Source organism: Cylas formicarius, unplaced genomic scaffold (assembly GCF_029955315.1).
Source record: "Cylas formicarius isolate icCylForm1 unplaced genomic scaffold, icCylForm1.1 PGA_scaffold_8__14_contigs__length_24414737, whole genome shotgun sequence".
Classification (NCBI taxonomy): Eukaryota; Metazoa; Arthropoda; class Insecta; order Coleoptera; family Brentidae; genus Cylas; species Cylas formicarius.
Window position 1 is genome coordinate 5895883 of NW_026844361.1, and position 21735 is coordinate 5917617.

General features: G+C 35.4%; 3 protein-coding genes across 6 annotated transcripts in view; all 3 read left to right on the top strand.

Annotated features, from left to right (window-relative positions):
* The window catches only part of LOC132705969 (sperm-associated antigen 6-like), a 50897-nt gene extending 49600 nt beyond the window's left edge, over positions 1 to 1297 (top strand). Inside the window, exon 9 of one of the 2 annotated variants that reach the window (XM_060676967.1) lies at positions 379 to 617. In XM_060676967.1, coding sequence (XP_060532950.1) covers positions 379 to 471 — 93 coding nt within the window. In that variant the 3' untranslated portion in view covers positions 472 to 617. Of the gene's footprint in view, positions 1 to 378 lie in introns of both variants that reach the window. The other variant, XM_060676965.1, reaches the window with a different exon arrangement.
* Positions 1298 to 1730: 433 nt separating this feature from the next.
* Positions 1731 to 4978, top strand: LOC132706026 (RE1-silencing transcription factor B-like). Its single transcript, XM_060677074.1, has 4 exons — positions 1731 to 2375; positions 2426 to 2955; positions 3518 to 3864; positions 4205 to 4978. The coding sequence occupies exons 1-4, from the start codon at positions 2235 to 2237 to the stop codon at positions 4579 to 4581; spliced, it is 1395 nt and encodes a 464-aa protein (XP_060533057.1). The 5' UTR covers positions 1731 to 2234; the 3' UTR covers positions 4582 to 4978.
* A 1641-nt stretch (positions 4979 to 6619) lies between these two features.
* On the top strand, positions 6620 to 18763 carry LOC132706535 (dnaJ homolog subfamily C member 5 homolog). 3 transcript variants are annotated; one of them, XM_060677912.1, is made up of 7 exons: positions 6620 to 6863; positions 7106 to 7261; positions 7318 to 7453; positions 8004 to 8135; positions 12316 to 12369; positions 12512 to 12671; positions 17165 to 18763. In XM_060677912.1, exons 1-7 carry the CDS (start codon positions 6841 to 6843, stop codon positions 17173 to 17175), a joined length of 672 nt encoding a protein of 223 aa, XP_060533895.1. In that variant the 5' UTR covers positions 6620 to 6840; the 3' UTR covers positions 17176 to 18763. The 3 variants fall into 3 exon arrangements, with proteins under 3 accessions (XP_060533895.1, XP_060533893.1, XP_060533896.1); XM_060677910.1 differs by having other exon boundaries at positions 17199 to 18763; XM_060677913.1 differs by lacking the exon at positions 12316 to 12369 and having other exon boundaries at positions 17199 to 18763.
* Positions 18764 to 21735: the final 2972 nt, after the last annotated feature.

Sequence of the window (21735 nt, forward strand, 5' to 3'; positions counted from 1 at the left end):
GTATTACATCCTAACATGATACTGGTGCCTTCCTTTTGTAATGTATTTATTTGTGTTTTAATCACAAAACATAATAAAGTGAAGGATACTGTATATATTGTGCATTCGTTCATTTATAAATTGTTAACTTAGCCCACCTTCTCACATCTTTTGAAACACGTAGAAAGACAAATTTTCATCGATTGTACAACCCAAATATTTGAATAACTAACCAAAACGTCATTATAACATACATTTAACTAAAGTTTATTGCACTTTTTTTTTGTAAACATGCAGTACAATCCATTACATTATTCAGTTGACCAATATTAGTTTGGAAATTTTGGACTGATTTTACAGGGACCTGAGATAGCCGTCATTGAGTTTTTTTTTTTGCAGATTCTTATAGGTGCCCGCACTGCCAAAAAGGCTTTCAGCTCTTTCGCGACCTACACTTTCACGTGGAGGAAAAACACTCTTCAGGCACTGTAGTTTATGAGTGCGCGTTTTGCAATTTCCAGTGCCCCACTAAACACAAAATCAAAAGCCATTATGTCTGGCACAGCAAAATTAAACTCAAGTGCCTTTTGTGTCCGTCTTTCAGTACCTACATATCAGACAAATTTTCGACACATATGAGAGAACTTCATTCTGCGCAGCGATACTCCGGCCTGGCTTTCCTCGACCCTAGCATCCCCGTTAAAGATAGTAACTACAGAATAAGCTTGGAAGAATTGGAAAGCAAAAAAAATGAATATGCTTCTCCAGTGCAACAAAGGTCGGCTGAAAGGGAACCTACTGAAAACAACTTAATCAGTGGTCCAAGCTTGAGTGATCTCCTCTGTAGTTGGATGATGGAAGGGACAGATGAAACAGATTGTACGATTGTGGAATCTGAATTGAATCCAAAGGGCAAAGAGTGTGGTGCCGTGGTGCCAGAGAGTGTAGGTAATGATAATTTAATTAATGATGATCGAGATGACTGCATACTGATTGAAAGAACCATAGAGGTCATCAATTTGGACAGTGATAATGAGAATGATTGCGTTCCTAAGGAAATTAATTTGCACTCTAATGTGTTGTGTGACAATGTAGTGAATTCATGAAGCCCTTGTGCTTAAATGTCAATAGAAAAGCCGTTCTGTTGGAAATATAAGGAAGTAAATCTTGTTTTTCGTTCTTAATTTCCAATTTCCTTGCGGAATTGGTTCATTAAATCTTCCATAGTTTCCTAAATATCTTTGTACAGTGTACCTACTGTGCCAATGCAATTTATATTTTGTCTAATAAAGATGTTTAATTACTAATTTTTATTTAAACAATACATTCGGAACCCATTTAGCAATAGAAATGACGTGGCTGCACCTGGAATTTTTTGAGTAAAGATCCATAAATGTTGAGAATGGATATCGATTTTGCCCATGCGCGAGCCATTTGAAAACGGTTTAACTAATAAGATCTTGCGATGGTTGAAAACAACCATGGCCGGTGACAGTTTCAATGTGACTTTTCCTATTAAATTTTCATGGAAAAAAATTAGTTAAATTTAAATTTATTATATTAATTATAATTTATTACACTTATTTTTTACAATTTAAGTCTTTTTCTTTTAATAATAATTTATAATCTAAGTTTCTGTAATGGGTGAGTTTCCTTAGTATATTTCCCTTCAATAAACGAGTAGGGGGAGGAATAATAATAACAAAATAACTACGAACGTGGGATTCTGTGGTGGAGCATTGCACGCGGCGGTTTAATCTCCGTTCGCTCCCGACAGAATCCCTTGTATTCGTCCCAAAAAGTTTGATATCGGTTTCCACAGTGTGGATTTAGTGTTTTGAGTGTTTAGTGTACGTTTTAAAGTGATAATCGTCGGCGGCCCCGTCGTTTTTCCCTGTTCACGCTGGTATGGTGGCCGGATGGGCCCGGATGGTCCCTGGTGGAAGCGGGGGGAAGCCGATTTTTTTGGTATCGGTCAGAATCGTTTTTTGCTAGATGAGCAAATTATTGGTTATTTTTCTTCTTTGTACGTGGTGGTCATTGACCAAAAGCGAAAATCCTCGACGGAAGTCGGCAATGGGCGAATGATCCTAGCAGTCGAGCCCAACATTTTTTTGTGATACGCATAATTGAATTGAATTGAACTACGAACGTGGTTGTAGTATTCTGTGATGCAAGATAAAATTAACTGTCAGGTAGCTGTGATTTGTTCACAGAAATGAAATTTCTACATTAGTAAATGATATTTTGTCAAAATGAATGAACCAAATATAATTTGCAGAACGTGTCTTAAGGTAGTCGAGACAAATAAATTCACATATATCGACGATGAAACAGGTTACGTTCAAAACGTAGGAAACATCAGGGAGATGCTTCAATTTTGCATTCCAGAATTGGTAACTCTGGGATACCCTGATTTTTTATGTAAATGATGGGGTCTTTTTAGGACCTTTACGTTTCGTCCAAACCTGTAATTTGTTATGTCTGCCTCCCAATCCTAGTCACTGTCTATAACTTTAAAATCAAGTGCCTCAGTGGTGAGAACATAATCAAAGGATACATCACGAGGAACAATCTAGTCGACTACAATTACGTGAACCTCAACTGCGTCCTTATGGACGAAGTAAGAGTCAAAAATCAAGATACTCAGATTGAGAACAAAATCAAGGAGTACATGGAAAATGATATAAAAGAAAGTGAAGCAAAGGATCTTGAGATAGACAAAGAATCTGAATTGAAAGCAAAGGAAGAAGTAACAGTAGAAAACGACGACTTGATGGATATAAATGAAGAAAAGGTTAAAACGGAAAAGATAGAAGGCAGCGATGTTGGTGATGCGGAAAATATTGAAACAGTAGAGCCCACCTCAAACCTAATTCTCAAGGTTAACAAGAGTCAATTAAAGGAAATGGATACTCCATGCAACAAAGAATCAGTTGAAAATGCAGAGATTAGACGAATTATGAGAGAAATTGGGTATGTGAGTTTCACAAGTGAACCTATAGATAATAACATGGTCCTACTATGGTAAAAGTTGATGCCCTTTAGGTGGTTATGATATTTTCGTACAGTTGGAAACAATCTTTCACCCCCATATAGCAATTAGATGATATAGTGGCGATAGCAAAAATTGATGCGCCGCAGGCGCCATTGATATTGTCATAAAAATGGCACATCCAAACTTATGCTGTAAGGTCATTGGTTAAAAACGAGATTTTAAATCTCACGCATGCATATGTTGAATGCACCTCCTCAAAATTTTTTCATAGTTGCTTCATAAGTTCCTATATTATCAACATAGGCAGGGCGAGTAGCTACATGGTCACCCCCAACTGACTGAATTGCTCTATTGTCGTAATTTTTCCGAAAAATTGATTTATTGTTTAAAAAAGGGAAATGTTGAATGGACCTCTTCAAAATTTTCTTCATAGCTGCTTCATAAGTTTGTGTATTATCGGCGTCTGCAGGGCCTCTATAACTCTAGTGGCTATATGAATAAAACCAATTCTTAGATTTCAATTTTAATTTATGCTTGCAGCATCATTCCATCAGATGATAGCTTGCAATCAGAGGAGAGCTTATCTTCTGGCACTTCTTTCAACCCTATGGTCAGCAACATCTTGCAGAATGGAGGAGCTCTTATGTCGAATACAGAATGCACCGATTCAGCTAGAAAAGATTACACGTGTAAACACTGCCCTTTCAGTACCACAAAAGTGGAACTGTTTGGCAAGCACATGAGCACCGTGCACCCAAAACCGATGCTAAGGGTGCCCAAGGGCTTTACCGTTATTGAGAACTACGCCTGCTACTTATGCCCCTTCAGTGCCAGCACCATGGAACTTCTGCGGAAACATCATACGATATCCCACGCGGAAACCGAAGGTACTGGAAAATTTAAAATTTTAACCAAATCAAGTTTTTTGGTTTGTTAGTTTGCACCAATAATTTTATAAAAACTTAATGACAGAAATGCTATTAAATAACAAAATTTGGGCGGAGGGTTATTTAGTAATACCAATTTGCAAAAATTGGTATTACATGATAAAATTTAGAGAGGATATTAGGAAGGGTTTTAAGAAGTTCAATTTTTACATATTTTGGGAGCCGCCAGGCGGATGTTATTTAATAGCATTTTTTTTCCAATTTTTGGTTGTAATAAAAATATTGGTGCAAACGCCAATGTCCTTAATTCATGTCAGAACATATTGCGAGTTTGTTTTAGACACGTTAATTCTAAACGATCATTTACCTCGGACCAACCGCAGCGAAGGCAACGAGGTGACGTATAAAAGATCAAACGAATATTCGTGCACAGTGTGCACCTATGTCACGAGGGATAAAAGTAATTTCCGCAAGCATTCGTTTACCCACGGCACGAAGCCGTTGAAATGTAGCCAGTGTAGTTACGAATGCGTTTCACCTTACCAACTGCGGAGGCACGTCAAGCAAAAACACGAAGGGGGCAAAGAAAAACGAACCAGGAATAAACCGTACGTGCTGCCCGTCGTGGGTCCCGTTAAAAGTTCCAGGGACGGTAACAAGGATGATAAGATCACCTTTGGGAAAGTTAAAGAACTCGAGGAATATGAAGATGTTTAATTGCATAGATGATCATGTTTGTTTGGTAAAACCTGGTCAGGCTTCTTTTTTTTTTTTGCTGGACTAGGTTTTTCCACACACTTAAGACACTTTTCGGTTGTAATTTTCTAGTCATATTGCGTGCCATTGTTTTATTTATTTATGTATTTATTTATTTCCCCCAATTTTTGTATATTTTTGTTATTTAAAAGGAAAAAATGGTATAAATGTTTACTATACATATGATTATGTGAAGACTTTTATATTTGTAGCTACTTTTAGAAAGTGTTATCACTAAAAGACCTTTTTTGAAGGTTATATTGTTGTCAAAACCCAATCTGTATTGTCGTACATAGAATAAGTGAGCGCTTCGCCCCAAATATTACTAAATAAACCAGCTATATAGATGAAATTGTTATTATTAAAATGTACATTTTTACAAAACAATCTAATAGGTTCACTGCCAATATTTGTCAAAATATAACACCACACAACATTTTAAAATAAACTTGGTGTATATTATGTCTTGTGAGCATAGAACGGCCTCCTAGTTACTCCATTCTTGTTTGATCTAATAAAAACATCCAAAATGAAAAATTTACAATAAATCTTTGTTAAATTGTATCACCTTCACAATTTTTCAAAATGTGCTTGGCATATATTATAACATCTTGTAAGGACAGAAGATTCTCTAGTTTATCCCATTCTTGTTTGATTAAATGATTATAGTCCTCGAAACATTCAAAATGATTAGGAGTGGAGTGTCGATATACTAACAGTTGTTCCAAACAACTTCCAATTTCCTCAACTTCTTTTAAAATAACGTCTAAGCGACCCGTAGGCCGCATGCGTCTGAAATATTCTTTGACTACATTCTTCGGTAGCTCACTTGAAATATCCGCTAAAGCCGCTATAAGTTTGGCATTCCAATGCCCTAGATGTCCATCTCTCAGTATGCGACTTTTCGTTTTTTGGTCTTTTATCTTGGCTATATTTCGGAGTTTATTCTTAATTGCAGGATTTACTAGACAAGGTTTTAATTCATCCCAACCAAATGATGGTGAACTTTTGTCTTCATCTTGAGCTTCATACTTATGAAAAAGATCTTGCCATTTTTTTTCCCTTTCTATGGACAAAGCACGAAAACTCCGTGGACTCATTTCGATTGATGAAAAAGAACTCGACATATCCTCCGTAATTCTAAACCCCATGTAAACAATAGCAGATAACCCCTTTTTTTTTAACTATAGGAAAACCGCCAAACACATGGTTTCATCGTCGGAATAAAAATTGGTTTGTTATTACATTACTTGACTTATGTCCAATCGTTTTTCATGGACGAATCAGCTGACCAGAACAATATTTTGTGAATCTGTCTACGGTCTATTTTTGGTATTCTTCATTATTATTTTCATATCAATTTTCGTTTGCGTTAGAAAATTCATTATTTTCAAACATCTAGGAATACATGTTACGATATAACGTATATGCTCTGTGTGGTAGTCGGAAATGGGCGAATGTCCTTGGATGACTTGCTTACGTTAAGGAAAGGCAAAGAAGAAAAGAAGAAGATAAGCTCTGAGTAGTATTTATCTTTGTAATCGTCCAAAAATTTTGAAATCGGTCTCCACTGTGTGGATTTAGTGTTTTCCGTGTTTTGTGAACGTTGTAAAGTGATAATCGTCGTCGGCCCCGTCGTTTTTTTCCGTTCACGCCGGTATGGAGGCCGGATGGGCCCGGATGGTCCTTGGCGGATGCGGGGGGTGTCGGTTTTTTTTGGTATCGGTCAAATTTGTTTTTTGCTAGTTGAGCAAATATTGGTTATATGTCTTCTTTGTACGTGTTGGTCAATGACCAAAAGCGAAGATCCTCGACGGAAGTCGGCAATGGGCGAATGATCCTAGCAGTCGAGCCCAACATTTTTTGTGAAACGCATACTTGAACTTGAATTAGTAATGGGCGAATGATCCTGGTAGTCTTGCCCAACAGCTATCTGTGAAACGCATCATTGAATTGAATTGAACTTGAATTAGTATTTATCTATTCAATGATAGTTTTTTCCTGCAACTCTGTTGGGTAAAGCAGACGGGACGTTATTGACATTTTTCTGACGTTTCGTTTCGTGTATGTGCATTGCATTTGATAAGAAATGCCGCATTGAATATCGAGGAGTATGCATGAAATTTTGTGAAACTTGCGTGTTTTTGGCGTGAAAGTTGCTTTTACCGTCACATTTACCTCGTGTAAACTTGGCTTCAAAAAGGGTTTCCAATAGTAAAAATGGACGCCAAACGAAAATTATCGTAAGTCCGACTCGAGGGTGCTTTGCAATTAGAAAAATATCGCAAGTGTGTTGTTTCCATATAGCACAGTTAGCCTTAAGAAGTTTTCATTTCATTGGAATTTTCTTAGGTTGCCTGTGTATTGACGTCCTATTTGACATAGTTTTTATTTTGTCTTGAAAAATCGACAATTTTTAACAAAGTTGATTTTAGCCTACGCTTTTTTACAATATCCCTTACACGCTTTGTTATTTTCGTAACAGAACGCAAGGAGATTCGCTGTACGAAATTCTAGCCCTTCCAAAGACCGCATCCGCTGAGGAGATTAAAAAAACCTACCGTCGGCTTGCTTTAAAATACCATCCCGACAAAAACCCAAATAATCCGGAGGCAGCGGAGAAATTCAAAGAAGTAAATAGGTTGGGTGAACAATTTTTAAACATGTGAATAAAAATTTCATTTATTTTGGTTTTAGAGCACATTCAATATTAAGCGACGCCACAAAACGAAACATATATGATAATTATGGGTCTCTTGGTTTGTATATCGCAGAACAATTTGGTGAGGAAAATGTTAATGCTTATTTTGTTGTAACATCAACTTGGTGCAAGGTATGTACAATTTGCATCTACATTAAAACTTTTCTAAAACAGTTTGTTAAACAATTAGCTTTGTAAAAATGCAAATATATAAATATGGCTGTATGTTAAAGATAAGAAAATGGCAAATAATAAAATTGTCGGTATTTGTTTTTTCTGGAGATGGGAGTGTCATGAGTTGTGTAAAAAAAGATGATGGATATTACTGGGAGAAAATAAGGCAGATTAGATTAACTCTTATTTAATTTATTGGTCATAAACTTGTTTCTAATCTTGTGTTAAAAATGTTTGAGAATATTTTTAAAACTAGGTTGATTAATATTTTTGGGATGAATCATTGTCAGATAATGAGACATTTATACAGTGTGCCAAACAGGCACTTATTTTTTCACATGGTTTTGAAGTAACCTAATATAAAATATAAAAGTCTCTCAATAGAAAAGCAAAGATCATCTGAAGGTTATTTTTAATGTTTACAAAAGGTTATGGTGGCCTCATCATCAAATTTTTAAATATTGTTTAAATGTAGGGGTTCTAATGGGTTTTTGTTGTTTTCTTGCAGGCCCTAGTGTTTATATGTGGCATATTGACGGGCTGCTACTGCTGCTGCTGTCTGTGTTGCTGCTGTAACTTCTGCTGTGGAAAATGCAAGCCAAGGCCTCCCGAAGACACTGGTGACTACCACAATCTGAATGTAAGTTTTTGACATTTTGTCGCAGTTTCTAATTGTGAGTGTTTGTTTTACTCTTTGATTGGTGGCTTTAAATTTAAATAATATCTGATAAAAATGTTGATGCTATTCAAAAAGACTTAAATTGTTTGGACCCATTGATAGAATGGTAGATGGGATTGTGCAATATCTTTTCAAGTAAACCCACGAAAAAAGTTATCACAAAGCTCAACTTTCTAATGAGTAGATATATTTTTCAGTATGAAAATGTGTAAGTTGTAATTTTTATTAAATTTGACCCATCCCACATTTATCTTGCTTGGTTTAAAGCCATCATTTTATGTTTGCATCTTAATCACTGGCGTTTGGTGTGCATTATTTCGTTCACTTTTTGAAAAAATGCTGGGATACGTTTTTTTAATAATATCCATTAAAAATAAAGGTAAGTGCTTATAGTAATCTATTCTTGGTTGTCGTTGCTTGATTTTGTCTATACCAATGATATGCTGGTGATGGTCTAAACAGATGAAGGTAAGGGTTATTTTTAACGTTTTTTTTTTTTTAAAAATTTTATTTAATGTTTTTTTTTCACACTATATTTTTGTTAGTGGGTAGATCCGCTTTTTCTACACTTTATCCAGGAAATTTTATTTTAATGATAATATTAAGTTATACTTTGTGTCCAAAGATTGGTCTCGCAAACGTTAAAATTTATAGGCTCGGTTAAAGAAAAGAAAAATTGCTCATTTTTATGCATAACAATAGCTGTTCCAAGGAACAGAAATCAAAAGTGTCAAAATTTTTTCAATCCAGCATTTGAGCTAAGCTAATGTTTAAATTTGATGGTATTTTTTGAATTAAATTATACAGTGGCACTTGTTATCTTTTTGGAGGCACTGTATACTGCGTTTAACGTAGGTGTAGACAAGTGGAGGGGGATGTAAAAATGTCATTGTTTTTCTCTTTTGTTTTAGTAAAGTATCTAGACTAGAATATAAACAGTTTTTGCACCTGTGTTTAGGATTCTTTTTGATGTTCTGTCGATCCTTTTTTGGTGATTGTTGAACGACTGTACAAAGTGCCACAGAATCAAAGCCTTTTTGAGAATTCGAAAAGTTAAATTTTTTAGGAAATTTGACTTTAATTTCAGTTATATCAGGATGGGTATTTTAATGAATCACGTTATTATTCATTGATAAAGCCCCAAGATCATATTCTTGAACTACAGAACTTATACTATTTAAGTTGGTTAGCCCGACAAAAAGTGGTTATACAACCGAAGGGTCGTAGTCGTGAGAGTAGGTTTTGTAACAATTTTTCTTTCTACTGTTTAACCTAGTATGTTTTTTGTTTGTTTATTTAGATTGTTTTATGGGATTACATTAATTTTATTGATTTCTAATCTTGGAATAACCTGAAATGGCTTTTAATTCTTCATCGATGTATATTTTCAAATATTTGTTTTCAATTTAACAGGAAATTTTTAAAACGTTATAACTAAGAAAACACAATCACGTCAATAAAACACGCGAACAGATCAGAATGCATCAATCGCCTTAGCATTTCAAAAAAAAAGCGAAGGTTCAAAATAGACTGAAAAACTAATATGCCAAGTACTGACTCTCCTCAAACAACGTACATTACTAATTTTTTGATTAATACTTTGGATTGAAAAATAATAAGTAAAATTAATAAATATCAATGCAGCTTTTCATTTGACTACTAATAAACAAATTTCAACACATTGACTTCTGGCCAGTAATTTCAGTAAACAAAGAAAACTTTGGATTCCATATTTTCACAAGACGCTAAAATATTTCACTCGAGTCCATTGTTGCCAAGTTGTATTCTCTCTCCCATGTACGTGTTTTTAAATAATAGTAATAATATGAATGTGTACATGCTCAACAGTAGAATAACGGGAGCTAACTAAATATTTGCGTATTTCTTCACAACTAAAATGCAGAAAGCCAACAGCAACATTGGACTGGGGTCCAAAATTAAACACCTCAGGAAATTCATAAAGTGCTTGTAGTATTTAGAGGTGGTTTTTGACTGTTTTTTTTTGTTATTTAATTGAAATGCTCTTTTATGTTCTTCAGAAAAATAAAATGAATAAAACCCTATGTGAAATCATTACGCCGCTGCAATCTATTTTGACATTTATTTCACTTCTTCCTTTATGGGTTATTACTCTTATTCATTACGTCCTAGGTGTAAAGAGCTTTATTTAAGGCACCAATATTTAATTAAAGAAAAATTTATGTACAAAATTGAGCATTGTTTACTAAGTAAAATTTTTCTTTGGTAGTATCGATACACAGATGATGTTTTTGCTTGTCCCACTGGAACGGAAAGACAACTACAGTTCTTTTTAAATAATATTAACTCCATACATAACTGTTAAAAACTTACAAAACCAGATGACTCTCTAAACTTTCTGGACTTAACTATAACACACTCGGACGCAGAAATACATAATAACTCGAATCACCCTAACAGGGACCAAATATCTGCCTTTTATTATTTTACGGACCCATATTAAACACCGGACCCAACATTTATAAATCAATAAAATACATAAAATATTCTTTCACTTTCCTATTAGAGATAGAGTAAAAGGCACCTAACAAAAAAGATTTGAATTTTTCTGAGCTTTTGAACAGTCATCACTCTAAGTATCATTAATTTAAGAAAACTTTGCGGAAAACGGGTTTAAAAATTGAAAATGGCTTGGCCGGTTTACTTAATAATTTTTTTTTTCAAATTTTTAGGAACATTCATTTTCCCAATATCCCGCATATAGACATCAGAATATGGTAATATTTTGAATTTGATAGGTACGGTGTTGACAAAACATAAGCATCATAAACCAATAAATAAATGCGAAAATCGGAAATTTAATCTTTCTTTCTTTTTTCAAGCGGAGATTTTGTCGGTTAGGTTGTTTTCTTTTCTTTTTTGAAAACTGGTTTCCTCCTGCGTCGGTTTTTGTTGACTCGAACTAGCTAACGTTTTGCCAATCATCCTTTTGGCTTCTTCAGAGCTTGACTGAAACTGGCTCGTATTTTACTCTGTACCTGCTTTTATATTGTTTGAGGGGGGCGGAACTAATTGGATGACTGATTCCGATATTGGTGACAGGTAGAGACCTGAGTCGCGGTTAAAATTGTTAGATTGTTTATAGATTTCTATAGACTCTCGGATTTTTCGTTGGTAGAAGAATTGTAGTTTTATCGAGTAAAATTTTATGTTCGGTTTCGTGATTGTGTTCGGCAATTCCTGATGAGTTTATTTGTCTTAGCCTTAGCCTAGTTGATATTTTTCGTCCGGTCTCTCCAATGTGTTCTTTGCCGCATATGCATGGAATGCTGTAAACTCCTGGCATCTCTAATGGAATTTTGTCGGATCGAAGGTGCTGAGAGATTTGAGAGAAAAAAAATTCAATTAAAGTGTGAATAACTACCCAGAATATCTTGTGTATCTAATGTAATGCCAATAGCAATGAAACCGAAAGCAATCTCACACTTGCCACTTTTGTCCTTCATTATAATCAAAACATCACTAACCACATATCAAAAGTTTTAGATTTACCACTTATCCAAAAAGCTCTCAACATCTTCGGTCCCTCAAAGACAAAATTTCATTTGAGATGCCAGGAGTTTACAGCATTCTATGCATATGCGGCAAAGAATACATTGGAAATACCGGACGAAAAATATCAACTAGGATCAAAGAACATCAAAGTGCCTTAAGGCTAAGACAAATAAACTCATCAGTAGTTGCCGGGCAAAAAAAATTATTCGATAAAACTAAGATTCTTGCATGTAATCAATTCTTCTACCAACGAAAAATCCGAGAGTTAATAGAAATCTGTAAACAACCTAACAATCAATATGGGAATCAGTCACCCGAGACCGTGTTTATTCTCTTCAATCGGCTCCGCCCCCCTCAAACAATATAAAAGCAGGTATAGAGTAAAGTCCGAACCAGTTTCAGTCAAGCTGGGAAAAAGCCAAATGGATGATTGGAGAAACGCTAGCTAGTTCGACTCAACAAAAACCGAAGCAGGAGGAATCCAGAAGTTTTATAAAAAGTATTACAGTAGCCTGTGGAAGTTTCTTTGAAAAATTTTCTTTTCTTTTTGTTTTCTTACATTTAATAAAGATTGTTAGTAGGTTCTGACTTGTAGTGGTTTTTGCAGCGGGAACAGGGTCACGGCTCCGGTCAACCAGTTACGGTCCAACCGGGCAGAAGGGTAAGTGTCGACGTTGTTAATTTTTTTTTACGAAAATCGACCCGTTCGAAGGCGTTTCCGGAGCATGAGCACGGCGTGTTGCGTTTTACGATAGAACGTGAGCGTCTCGATACGAAAGAAACAGTTCCCGTTTCCGTTTCAGGAGGACGGTTCCGACGAGGAGAGGGCTGGCTCGCCGATAACGTCGCAGCCGTCGCCGAAAAAGAACCAGAACGTCCCCGTGTACGCCATGCCCCCGCCCCCCGGTAACGCCGGCGAGAGCGCCGCTTTGAATCAGGGCGACGTGCCGGTCTACACCCCCGGTGAGTACCCGCCACTGGCGCTTCGCCCGATTTTCTTTTCTCATCCCCGAATCTGCAAACCCCGATATAGTGTTTTCACAGATATAATAGGTACGATTTGTGATGGCATAGTCGGCAATAAAATCCCAGAATAAAATAAATTGTTCATCTTGTTACCACTTATACTTCAACAGATGTTGCTCAGACGTAAACGTCTATCTGATCAATACAAGACAGCCATCACTAACGATCAAGATTATATTACTTGGGAATAAGAGAGAATGAGTGGTATAGTCTGTCTCAATCTTCATCGTTTTGGCTTTCAACGGACCCTCCCCAATAAAACTTTATTGTAATACGACCAAAAATATAGCGCATTTATTGCTTTGACGTTTTAAATATTTTACAGTACCTTAACGGCAGACCTTTGCAGGACCATAGTAAAACCCATCCCAATAGATGTTTATTCTGCATTCTGGTCTTGCCTGAGATGTACCGTATGGAATATTTGTAGAAACTTGAAAATTTTATTTGAAACGTAAATGGACCGATTTAAATTTGATTAAGCGTTGATGCAGAGGGGTATTTTTGAATAAGTAGAAGCGTTTATTTTAACATCAGGTGATGTGTATCGTTCTTATATATATTCGTATATATTATGGAGGTATTTGACTGTGGTCCTTCCAGTAAGTACGTATTTATATACCTCATTCTCGAGCTTTGACCCTGCAAGGCTGTTTTCACTAGATAGTTCAAAGGGTAGGGGCACCTTTACTCTATTTATCTTACAGGTATGTTTGAAAATAATCATTTTCGCCCTGTGTCAACATTCTTCTTCTTGTCTTTTATGTCTTCTACATAGTTCTTTTTTGAGATTATAGATGATGTTCGCGGTAGATAAAGGTACGTCATCAGAATACAGATAAATATTTATTAGAATCTTTCAATTAAACATTCTTTGAAGGTTCCTGTTTTTTAACACTTTAAAATGTGGAGACCGTGGAATGAAGCGGATGTTCCCCTGTTAGAAGAATACATTGAAAACAACGCAGAATTTGAAGACGAAGTGGAGTTGTAGTCGAACCTAATGATAATTTAGAAGACGAATTACCTCAGCAAATAAAAAATGGATCCGTTTGTCTTCGTATGACGCTAAACAAATTGTTTTGAATGTTTACTTTTATAAGAAATTCAGAAGAGGATGCAGGAGCTGCAATAAAAACAAGTGATATGAACAAATTTCCGAAGTCTACTAGAAGAAAAATTGTTGCATCTGGGATAGTCAAGAGGAAAGTTTTTAAAGAGCAACACGCAGATCTAATTAGGCGTATAATCTATTACGTTTATAAAGGGAACAGTGTTTAGAAGAACTGCATAAAAAAGTACTCACAGACTTAAGCACTAGTTTTGCCTCCTGGATTTTCATTTGATAACAATTAATAAACGTCAATTGCTAATGGAATCTCAAAGAATTGCGTAATGGAAGGTGGATTGTTTAAATGCAATTGAAAATTTTCTAGAGCAAAATAGGCCAATAGTGTATTTAGGCGAAACATGGTTCGACATTCACGACACAGTAAAAATTCGTCACGCTGGGTCCAAAAATGATTGGATGGAAGATGCCTTATTTTTGTTTGCCAAAAACGTCAAAGATTCAAGGGTAACTATGAAAACATGACCGCGGAAACTATAGGTAGATACATTCTTAGGACGGTCCTGGAATGGTTACGGGTAAGGGTCTGCTCGGCAAGGTGTTCTATAAAGGGGTGCGGTTTTAGAGTAACATATAGTAGGCAAAGTCAATCACGGGGACCATTGTAAAAGCACTATATTTCTTGTCGAAGTATACCTTGTTATCATTGGGTAAAACATTTAACAAAAAAATTATTCTTACGTAAGTGACAAAGGAAGGGTAGGCCAGATATATTTCTTTCTTTCTAATATATTTTTTAAGTGTTGACCATTTAAACTAAAACTATGTGTTGATTTGATAAAGACACGGTGTTGTCGAAACAATTGTCATGTCAAAATATATAATTTCGTGAAAATCTGAACTTTTAGGTTCTTATTTATTTTGATAAATGGATTTTCATCAAGTAAAAGCCACCTCAGTTCAATTCCCGAACTTTTTCAATAGTGGGTTGATTACAATATTTTAAAACAGATTTCGAATAACCGTCTTACTGTCATGGATAACGCAAGCTACCACAGCCGTCTGCTACGCAAAGCACCAGCCTTTTCAAGTTCAAAAACTATCCAGGAATATTTGTTAGAAAATGATATTTATTGTGAATTCAGTTACAAAAAAGCACAACTTTTCGAAGTCCTAAATTCATAAGCAATTAAAAATAGTATGTATGCGATAATTTGGCTTACATCTTGCTCCATATCAGGGCATGTTCAACCGCATAGAGCATTTGTGAAATATGAAATGTTACTCCTACCTTAAGTCCCAGTGTTATAAATTTGATAAAAAATGTAATTAATAACATACCAATTGAGAGCTGGAAAAAATCAGTACAGGACATTATAAAAATTGAGGTCCCTTACAGTTCTATACAAAACAACATAAATCCTATTATAATTAATCTCAATAACGACTCTGATAGTAAAACAGAATTTTAAACTTAGACATTTAGAATAAAAAGGTAATTTGGATAGATATTCCTAGCTATGAATGTATTGTATATATTTATTGTCATTGTTTTTTTTTGTGTAATTTAATAAGAATATATACCCAACCAAATGAACAAAAAAAATATTATTACTAAAACCTTTGAGAGTCCGTCCCTAATATTCTGTCTTTTAATATGTACCGGATCTGAATTTTAAGCCAGCACGATGAAGATTGAGACAGACTTTACTTGGAATTTGTTAATTTAATTAGTACGATCATACTCAGAGATGGATTGTATTTTTCTATTTTCTATGTAATAATGGATCAGGGTGCTCCTCAATGATTTTTTATTGTGCATGCACCCCGTATAAAGCGTATTTCATGTCTCATCGAACTTCAAAGTCACGGCTAGGTTATACAAAGAACTAAATAAATATCTTTAAGTTGCATTGACGTCTGCAAATAAATTTTTTTAATCGAGGGAATAAACAAATCTTTATTTAACAATAAATATGAAGACGATTTGTTGTCCTCATCGCGGCCAAAGGATTGAGGTAAAAATATTTGTGAATGTATTTTTGTAGGAAATTAAAAACAGCTCTGATGCTGTTTCTCCAAATTTAACAATATCAATTAACAATGCATTGTTAAATCTGATTATTAACTTAGCAGTCACATTTTTGTGCTTATTTTCCAGTTAAGTTTCCCATAAATATTCCTTTTCTTTTAAAATGTTTTTGTCCATCCATTATCCAATCTAAAAATACAAAACAATCACACAATCTCATTTTAATTACGGGTATAAGAAAACTAAGAAAGAAATGAGACGCTAGGACGTAGGTTATCGGTGGCAGAATTATGTAAAATTACGCTTTATTTGACCACTGCTTCGTAAGCCAAGTCAATCAATGAACAACATGGTTCTAAACTTTTAAAAATATAATAATAACAATCAAAACATTCAATAACTTCTGGCAAGCGGAAATACGTTCTCCTTCTTTCGTTCTAGTGGAAAAACGGTAAACATAAAACCAATTGGTAACGTCATGAACAGTGTTGGTGATTATTATTGTTAAGATGAAAGAAACAATATACAATTTGACATACCCATATGGCTATCGTTTAAAGCCTTGTATTGTAATAGATCTAAATTTTGGTTTTTAAAGGGAAACTTATTTTCTAAAAAATTGTTCACGGTTGATTTTAAAGAAAAAATTAAATGAATTCGTATTCGCCTTCAAAGATGGCACCTTCTAGCTTCTAGCGAAGGTATCATAAACGCGTTTTTTTCAAAATTAATGGCCAGACTTCTTTTTATATCAAAAATATAGTAGCAGGAGTCTTAGAAAGCTTCCTCGCGACGATCTTTCAAGAAATGAGTCTATAAATCTATATTGCAAAAATTACCCAATTTTATTTACTACAAACACAAGTGTTTCAACGAAGGATTTACTTTAGGCAAAAAGTCTACAATCACTTCATCGTTCAGAAGGCGTAGAACGACATCTCCGTCTAATAAAGCGAAATGGGTAACAATTTCCTTAGTTGGGTCGGAAATTAAAGACTTCCATGAATATACAATCGCAGCACTTTTTGCCTCAAGGAATGTCTTCTCCACACAATGGGACCGGCACAGGTAGTTTTATTGCCTTCAATATGCCAAAACCATTTATACGTGAAAGCACTATGATCATGTACGCTTATTCCGGATTTAAATTGCAATATTTTCAAAAAAGCTCTGGATCTTTCATATCAATAGTCTCAAACAAGTGCACTACCGCACTTATTCTTTGATCACTCGTTGCTCTTGGCAGTGCTTTATCTTTTTTCTTCCTAAGAGACGCTCGGAGACCTGTGTTCCCTTTCCACTAACGGGGGTCCTCTTCTTCTTTTTTAGATTTAAAATAAGCGAGTCGACATTTTCGTTGCAGATATGAGAAGCCAGGCGGCGTGGTGAGGTAAAAACCCAAAAAAAAATCTCGTGCAGGATCACCTTTTTGCCTAGTCACCTCACACACATCAACACACTCGGCACTACTTACAGTTGTAACGATTTTTGTTTTCCTTTGTCGTCCGCCAGATCGGAGCAGCAGTCGCAGTCTACCAATTGTGATCGTAACCTAAAATTCAACGGCGTCGCCATGTGGCCCGCGATCGAGGCTTATAATTTAATCGCGTGCTTTTAGATTTTTTTGTTATTTATTATTATTTTTTTAATATCAATTTGCAACCTCTCGCGGCGGCGTTTAAATTTTCGCGCAGACAGTTCTAGGTTATGTTGGTTGGGCAAAATCAACAGTAAGGAACCAAAAATCAGCGGGCCGCAGCTGGAGAAGCGTCTGGTCTACTGGTGAACTTGACTTGACTGATTTTTTATTAAATGTAAATGATTAGTTCTCAATTTTTTGTTTTTAGTATTGCTTAGTTTTGGTCACTTTGGGTTTTGATGAGTCTGTTAAAGACAGACGTCGGTGATTACTGACTACTGATTTCACTTCGGGTCCCAAGTTTACCTGTAATCATTACCAACATCTGTCTTAAGCAGGGCCGTCAGTTAAGACACTTCTCGTCAGAACATTGCTTATTTTACGACGATGTTATTTCTATGTATTTTTTAAGTAACATTCCTGCCAAAAAGCCGTTGCTCTCTTACTTATGGAAAGTACCAAAATGTTACACATCGTTTCTAAAAATTTGGGAGCCAAGTTTTACCAGCGAGCCAGACGCTAAAGCACCATAACGTCATAAAAACGGTTCATATTTTTCGAGTCTGGTTCCCTATTATATAGAATTCGAAACAAAATTTAATATTGAATGAGATTTGAGCTTTTCAGTATTCCTTTAGCGCATCCCGAAATATAGCCATCAATTTGTTCAATTTAACTTGACCGGGTAGAAGTGGTTTCGAATTTGTTTATTTTTAGTCTCACCAATGGTTTTCTTCTCATATTTTACGGCGTTTTTATTTATTTTTGTACATATTTAGGTATTCGCGTGATTGTTTCGATTCTGACGTAATACCTGGGGGGTATTGCGCCGGAACTCGAAATGGTAATTTGATATTCCGGACAGTAAATGGCACTTATGTGAAGGTTAGTTCATCTATTCATACCAAAACCTTTTCTGTGCCATTGTTGTCCTACGGAGACAACCGGACCGACAAACTTTCGTTATGGTTGTATTCGGACATACACTTTTTAAGAATTTACGTGTTCGTTAAGATATTAACTCTGGCCTCCTTATTAGAGTACAGTTGGATTATTATTGAATGTATAAAAATACTATTTTCAACGAAACAATATTGTAACATAACTATTAATAATTAAAAAGCGTCTTATTCCCGGCAGCGTATTTTTTGCATTATTCGGATGACGTAACGTAGCCCTTATGTGACATTGTTAAATCCTAACTGTAATTATAGCCAGTCTCAACATTCTATTATAGTTTTTCGACTTATAGCTAAATATATGTGCATATTGGTATATTTAAAATAAATTTGTCAAAAGTTATTAGCAATGGTTATTTTAAAAACCTGTTTCTAATATGTGTTCATTTCATGTAAATATTGCAATTTGTCTACTACCGAATTGCAAGAAATTTGGCAGATGAAATTACCCCCAATTTGTGCTTGTAACTCTGCGCATTTCAAATAGTTACAGAGACCTAAATATAAAAAGTATTTTTTCTTGAATACCAAACCACAGATTTCAAACTACACCGCACCTATTTCTATTGATAAAATCCTTATCAACTTTAAAAGCTAGCGAGCAGGCTATGGCAGAACAGGTGCGGATTGTGTGTTGGAGGATTCAACTTTCAAAGTATGCCTGTAATGGGCGAGCGTCCTTACCCAAAAAAGAAAACGTCGTATCACAGACTGCTAAGTCATTCGTAAAAATCTAGGCTACCAGGCAGTTGCCTCAGGTGAGGGTAAAACAGCGCCATTGTCTGGAATTTTCGATTATGATTCACAAAAAGACTGAAAAATTGTTCGCTGCCAAGATATTTGGGGCGGCGACAATCGGACAAGTGCAGTGCAATATTTGAAATTCGGATATGTAGCTCTGTTTGTATACATACAATTTTAGGTAACCAATCTTGAGTCTCGTTTCTCAGGTGAGTGAACTAAACTTTGAACTTATTTACAATATTTAATGATTATGTTGTATAGAATCGAACAATATCGTCAGCCTAATTGCAAAAATTACCTAGAAGTTGTTGGCATTTATTTTGTGCTGCTGATTTACCCGGTTCTCTGATTATTGCGGAACACCACCTAACTCCATTTTAAATATAGTTCCATTTGAACACCCTGAGTTTTTAGTGACTGCGAATTTTGAACTTGCATGAAGTTTGAAAGGATATCACAAACATCCAAAACTTACCTTACAAAACCAAAAATCGCATATTGACATAAACAGAAACCGCACCATACAGGAACTGAAAGTTACTATTCCTCTAGAGTACCAGACACATCCGTCAAAACAGGTTGCCATGCCAAAAAGGATGGTGACATTGAAAAGTGCACAATTATTGCTTCATTTATATAAGATTAAAAAATTATCTGATGTGATACTCATCATTTAGTTTAAGGTGTCTGTGAAAATATTTAATTAATATTCATAAAATGTATGTACTCCCTTTATATTTATGTTTAGAGGTGAAGAGAATTTCCTTTTTGGAAACCCAGAACACAGGACAAAAATTCACATGTTGCAAAGCTTCCTGGTTTCTTTGCTCCTCTAAGCTTGAAGAAGTTTGATGATGGTTTGTGATCGTTTATTAAATAAAATAAATTCTTTTTAATCAAGGCGGCGTGCCTTTTTCATTGAAATAATTAATTAATTTAGATTTGCGTGTTCATAATCGGGGTCTGAGTTGCACTGTGTAGAGTCATGTATCGGAGCTCGCTTCAACAAATTCGTTGCGGCGTCTAATGAAAGACATCGTCCCCTAACTTTGTCTTTTTAACACGTTCGCTGTCTATGACGCATATGTTGCGTTGCCTTCCACCACCAGAACCCGATGACGCGACAATTGCGTTGAGTGCACTTAAAATTTTAGGTAGTCGATACTTTTCCGGCTTTCGAGAGGAGCTGTTGCTTTTTTTTGGGCAGTTTTGGCGCGTTTGAGTATGTGTTTTTGCATTGTCGGTTTTAGGATTTTTTTCATAGAAATAGTGTCATGGATACTGAGATCCCAGGACCTTCGGGCGCAAAAAAAAACGTATTGAGTGAGATAGAAAAAGACCTTTAACGGATGATGAACTGCTGACATTAGCTACCGCTTCAGAAAATGATGAGAAACTGTTTATGGATGGTGGAAGTGAGTATGAGCCCTCTTCAAGTGACGAAAGTGCCGAGTCGGTCCATGAAATTCCTCAACAACCGCCACGTCCTTGTCCATTGCCATAACTTGTCGAATATTGGATGGACTGACTGAATACAATGGAATGCCATTCTCAGGTAATCCTGGATTATGAGTAGATGTATCAGACCACTCACCTTATGGATTTTTTAAATTATTAATCACAGATGAGTTGTTAGTACATATTGTTGAAGAGACGAATCGATGTGCAAAAAGAAGTTTTTCTTAGCGAGAAAACCATTGAGCAATCTCGAATTACGACTTTGAAACCTCTTACACTTTCCGAAATGAAAGTGTTTTTGGCTTTATGGCTTCATATGGGTCACATTCAAGTATAGAGTATCCAGGATTATTGGAAGACAGACGAACTTTACATTTGGGCTTTTTTCACAACATAGTGGAATCCGATTTCTGCTCATAACGCGTTGCTTGCATTAAAAAAAAAATGAACATAGAGAGGAAAAACCTGGGTTAGTTTTGGTTAGTTTAGTAAGATTCATTCAAGATTATATAAATAGCAAAATGGATTAAATTTATTATCCTGGAAAAAAATCTGTTCTTTGATGAGTCAATAGTTTTATGCCGAGGAAACACCTTTGTCACTGGTACTCTAAGAAGAAAAGAGGGAAAAGAAAATCCAAAAGAAGTTGTAGACGCAAAGCTCAAGAGTGGGGAAGTGCTTACAAAATGCTCAGAAAACATAATGATTGGAAAGTGGAAAGATAAGAGAGAAGTTTTGTTTATTTCTACTGAGTTGGGACGATACTTTGGAATAACAATAGAATAGAAGAGTCGAAAGAAAAGGCAAGTCAAAGGCGAAAACCGAATATAATAAGAATATGTCAAGACCAAATCCTTTCTTATTATTCCTCTGAAAAAAAACCTCTAAGATGGTACAGGAAGTTGTTTGTGCACTTTTTGTTCATTGCAACATTAAATAGTTTTCTATTATTTAATAAATTCTTCCATGAAAAAACTCGATTACAACAGCTTTCGGTATACTTTTATAAAAGAACTTGAAAAACAGGAACTTTGCCTAGGAGAGTACTTCAAAAAATTTCACTCAAATAATCTTAGAAAACTTTTAAAATTTTGACATTT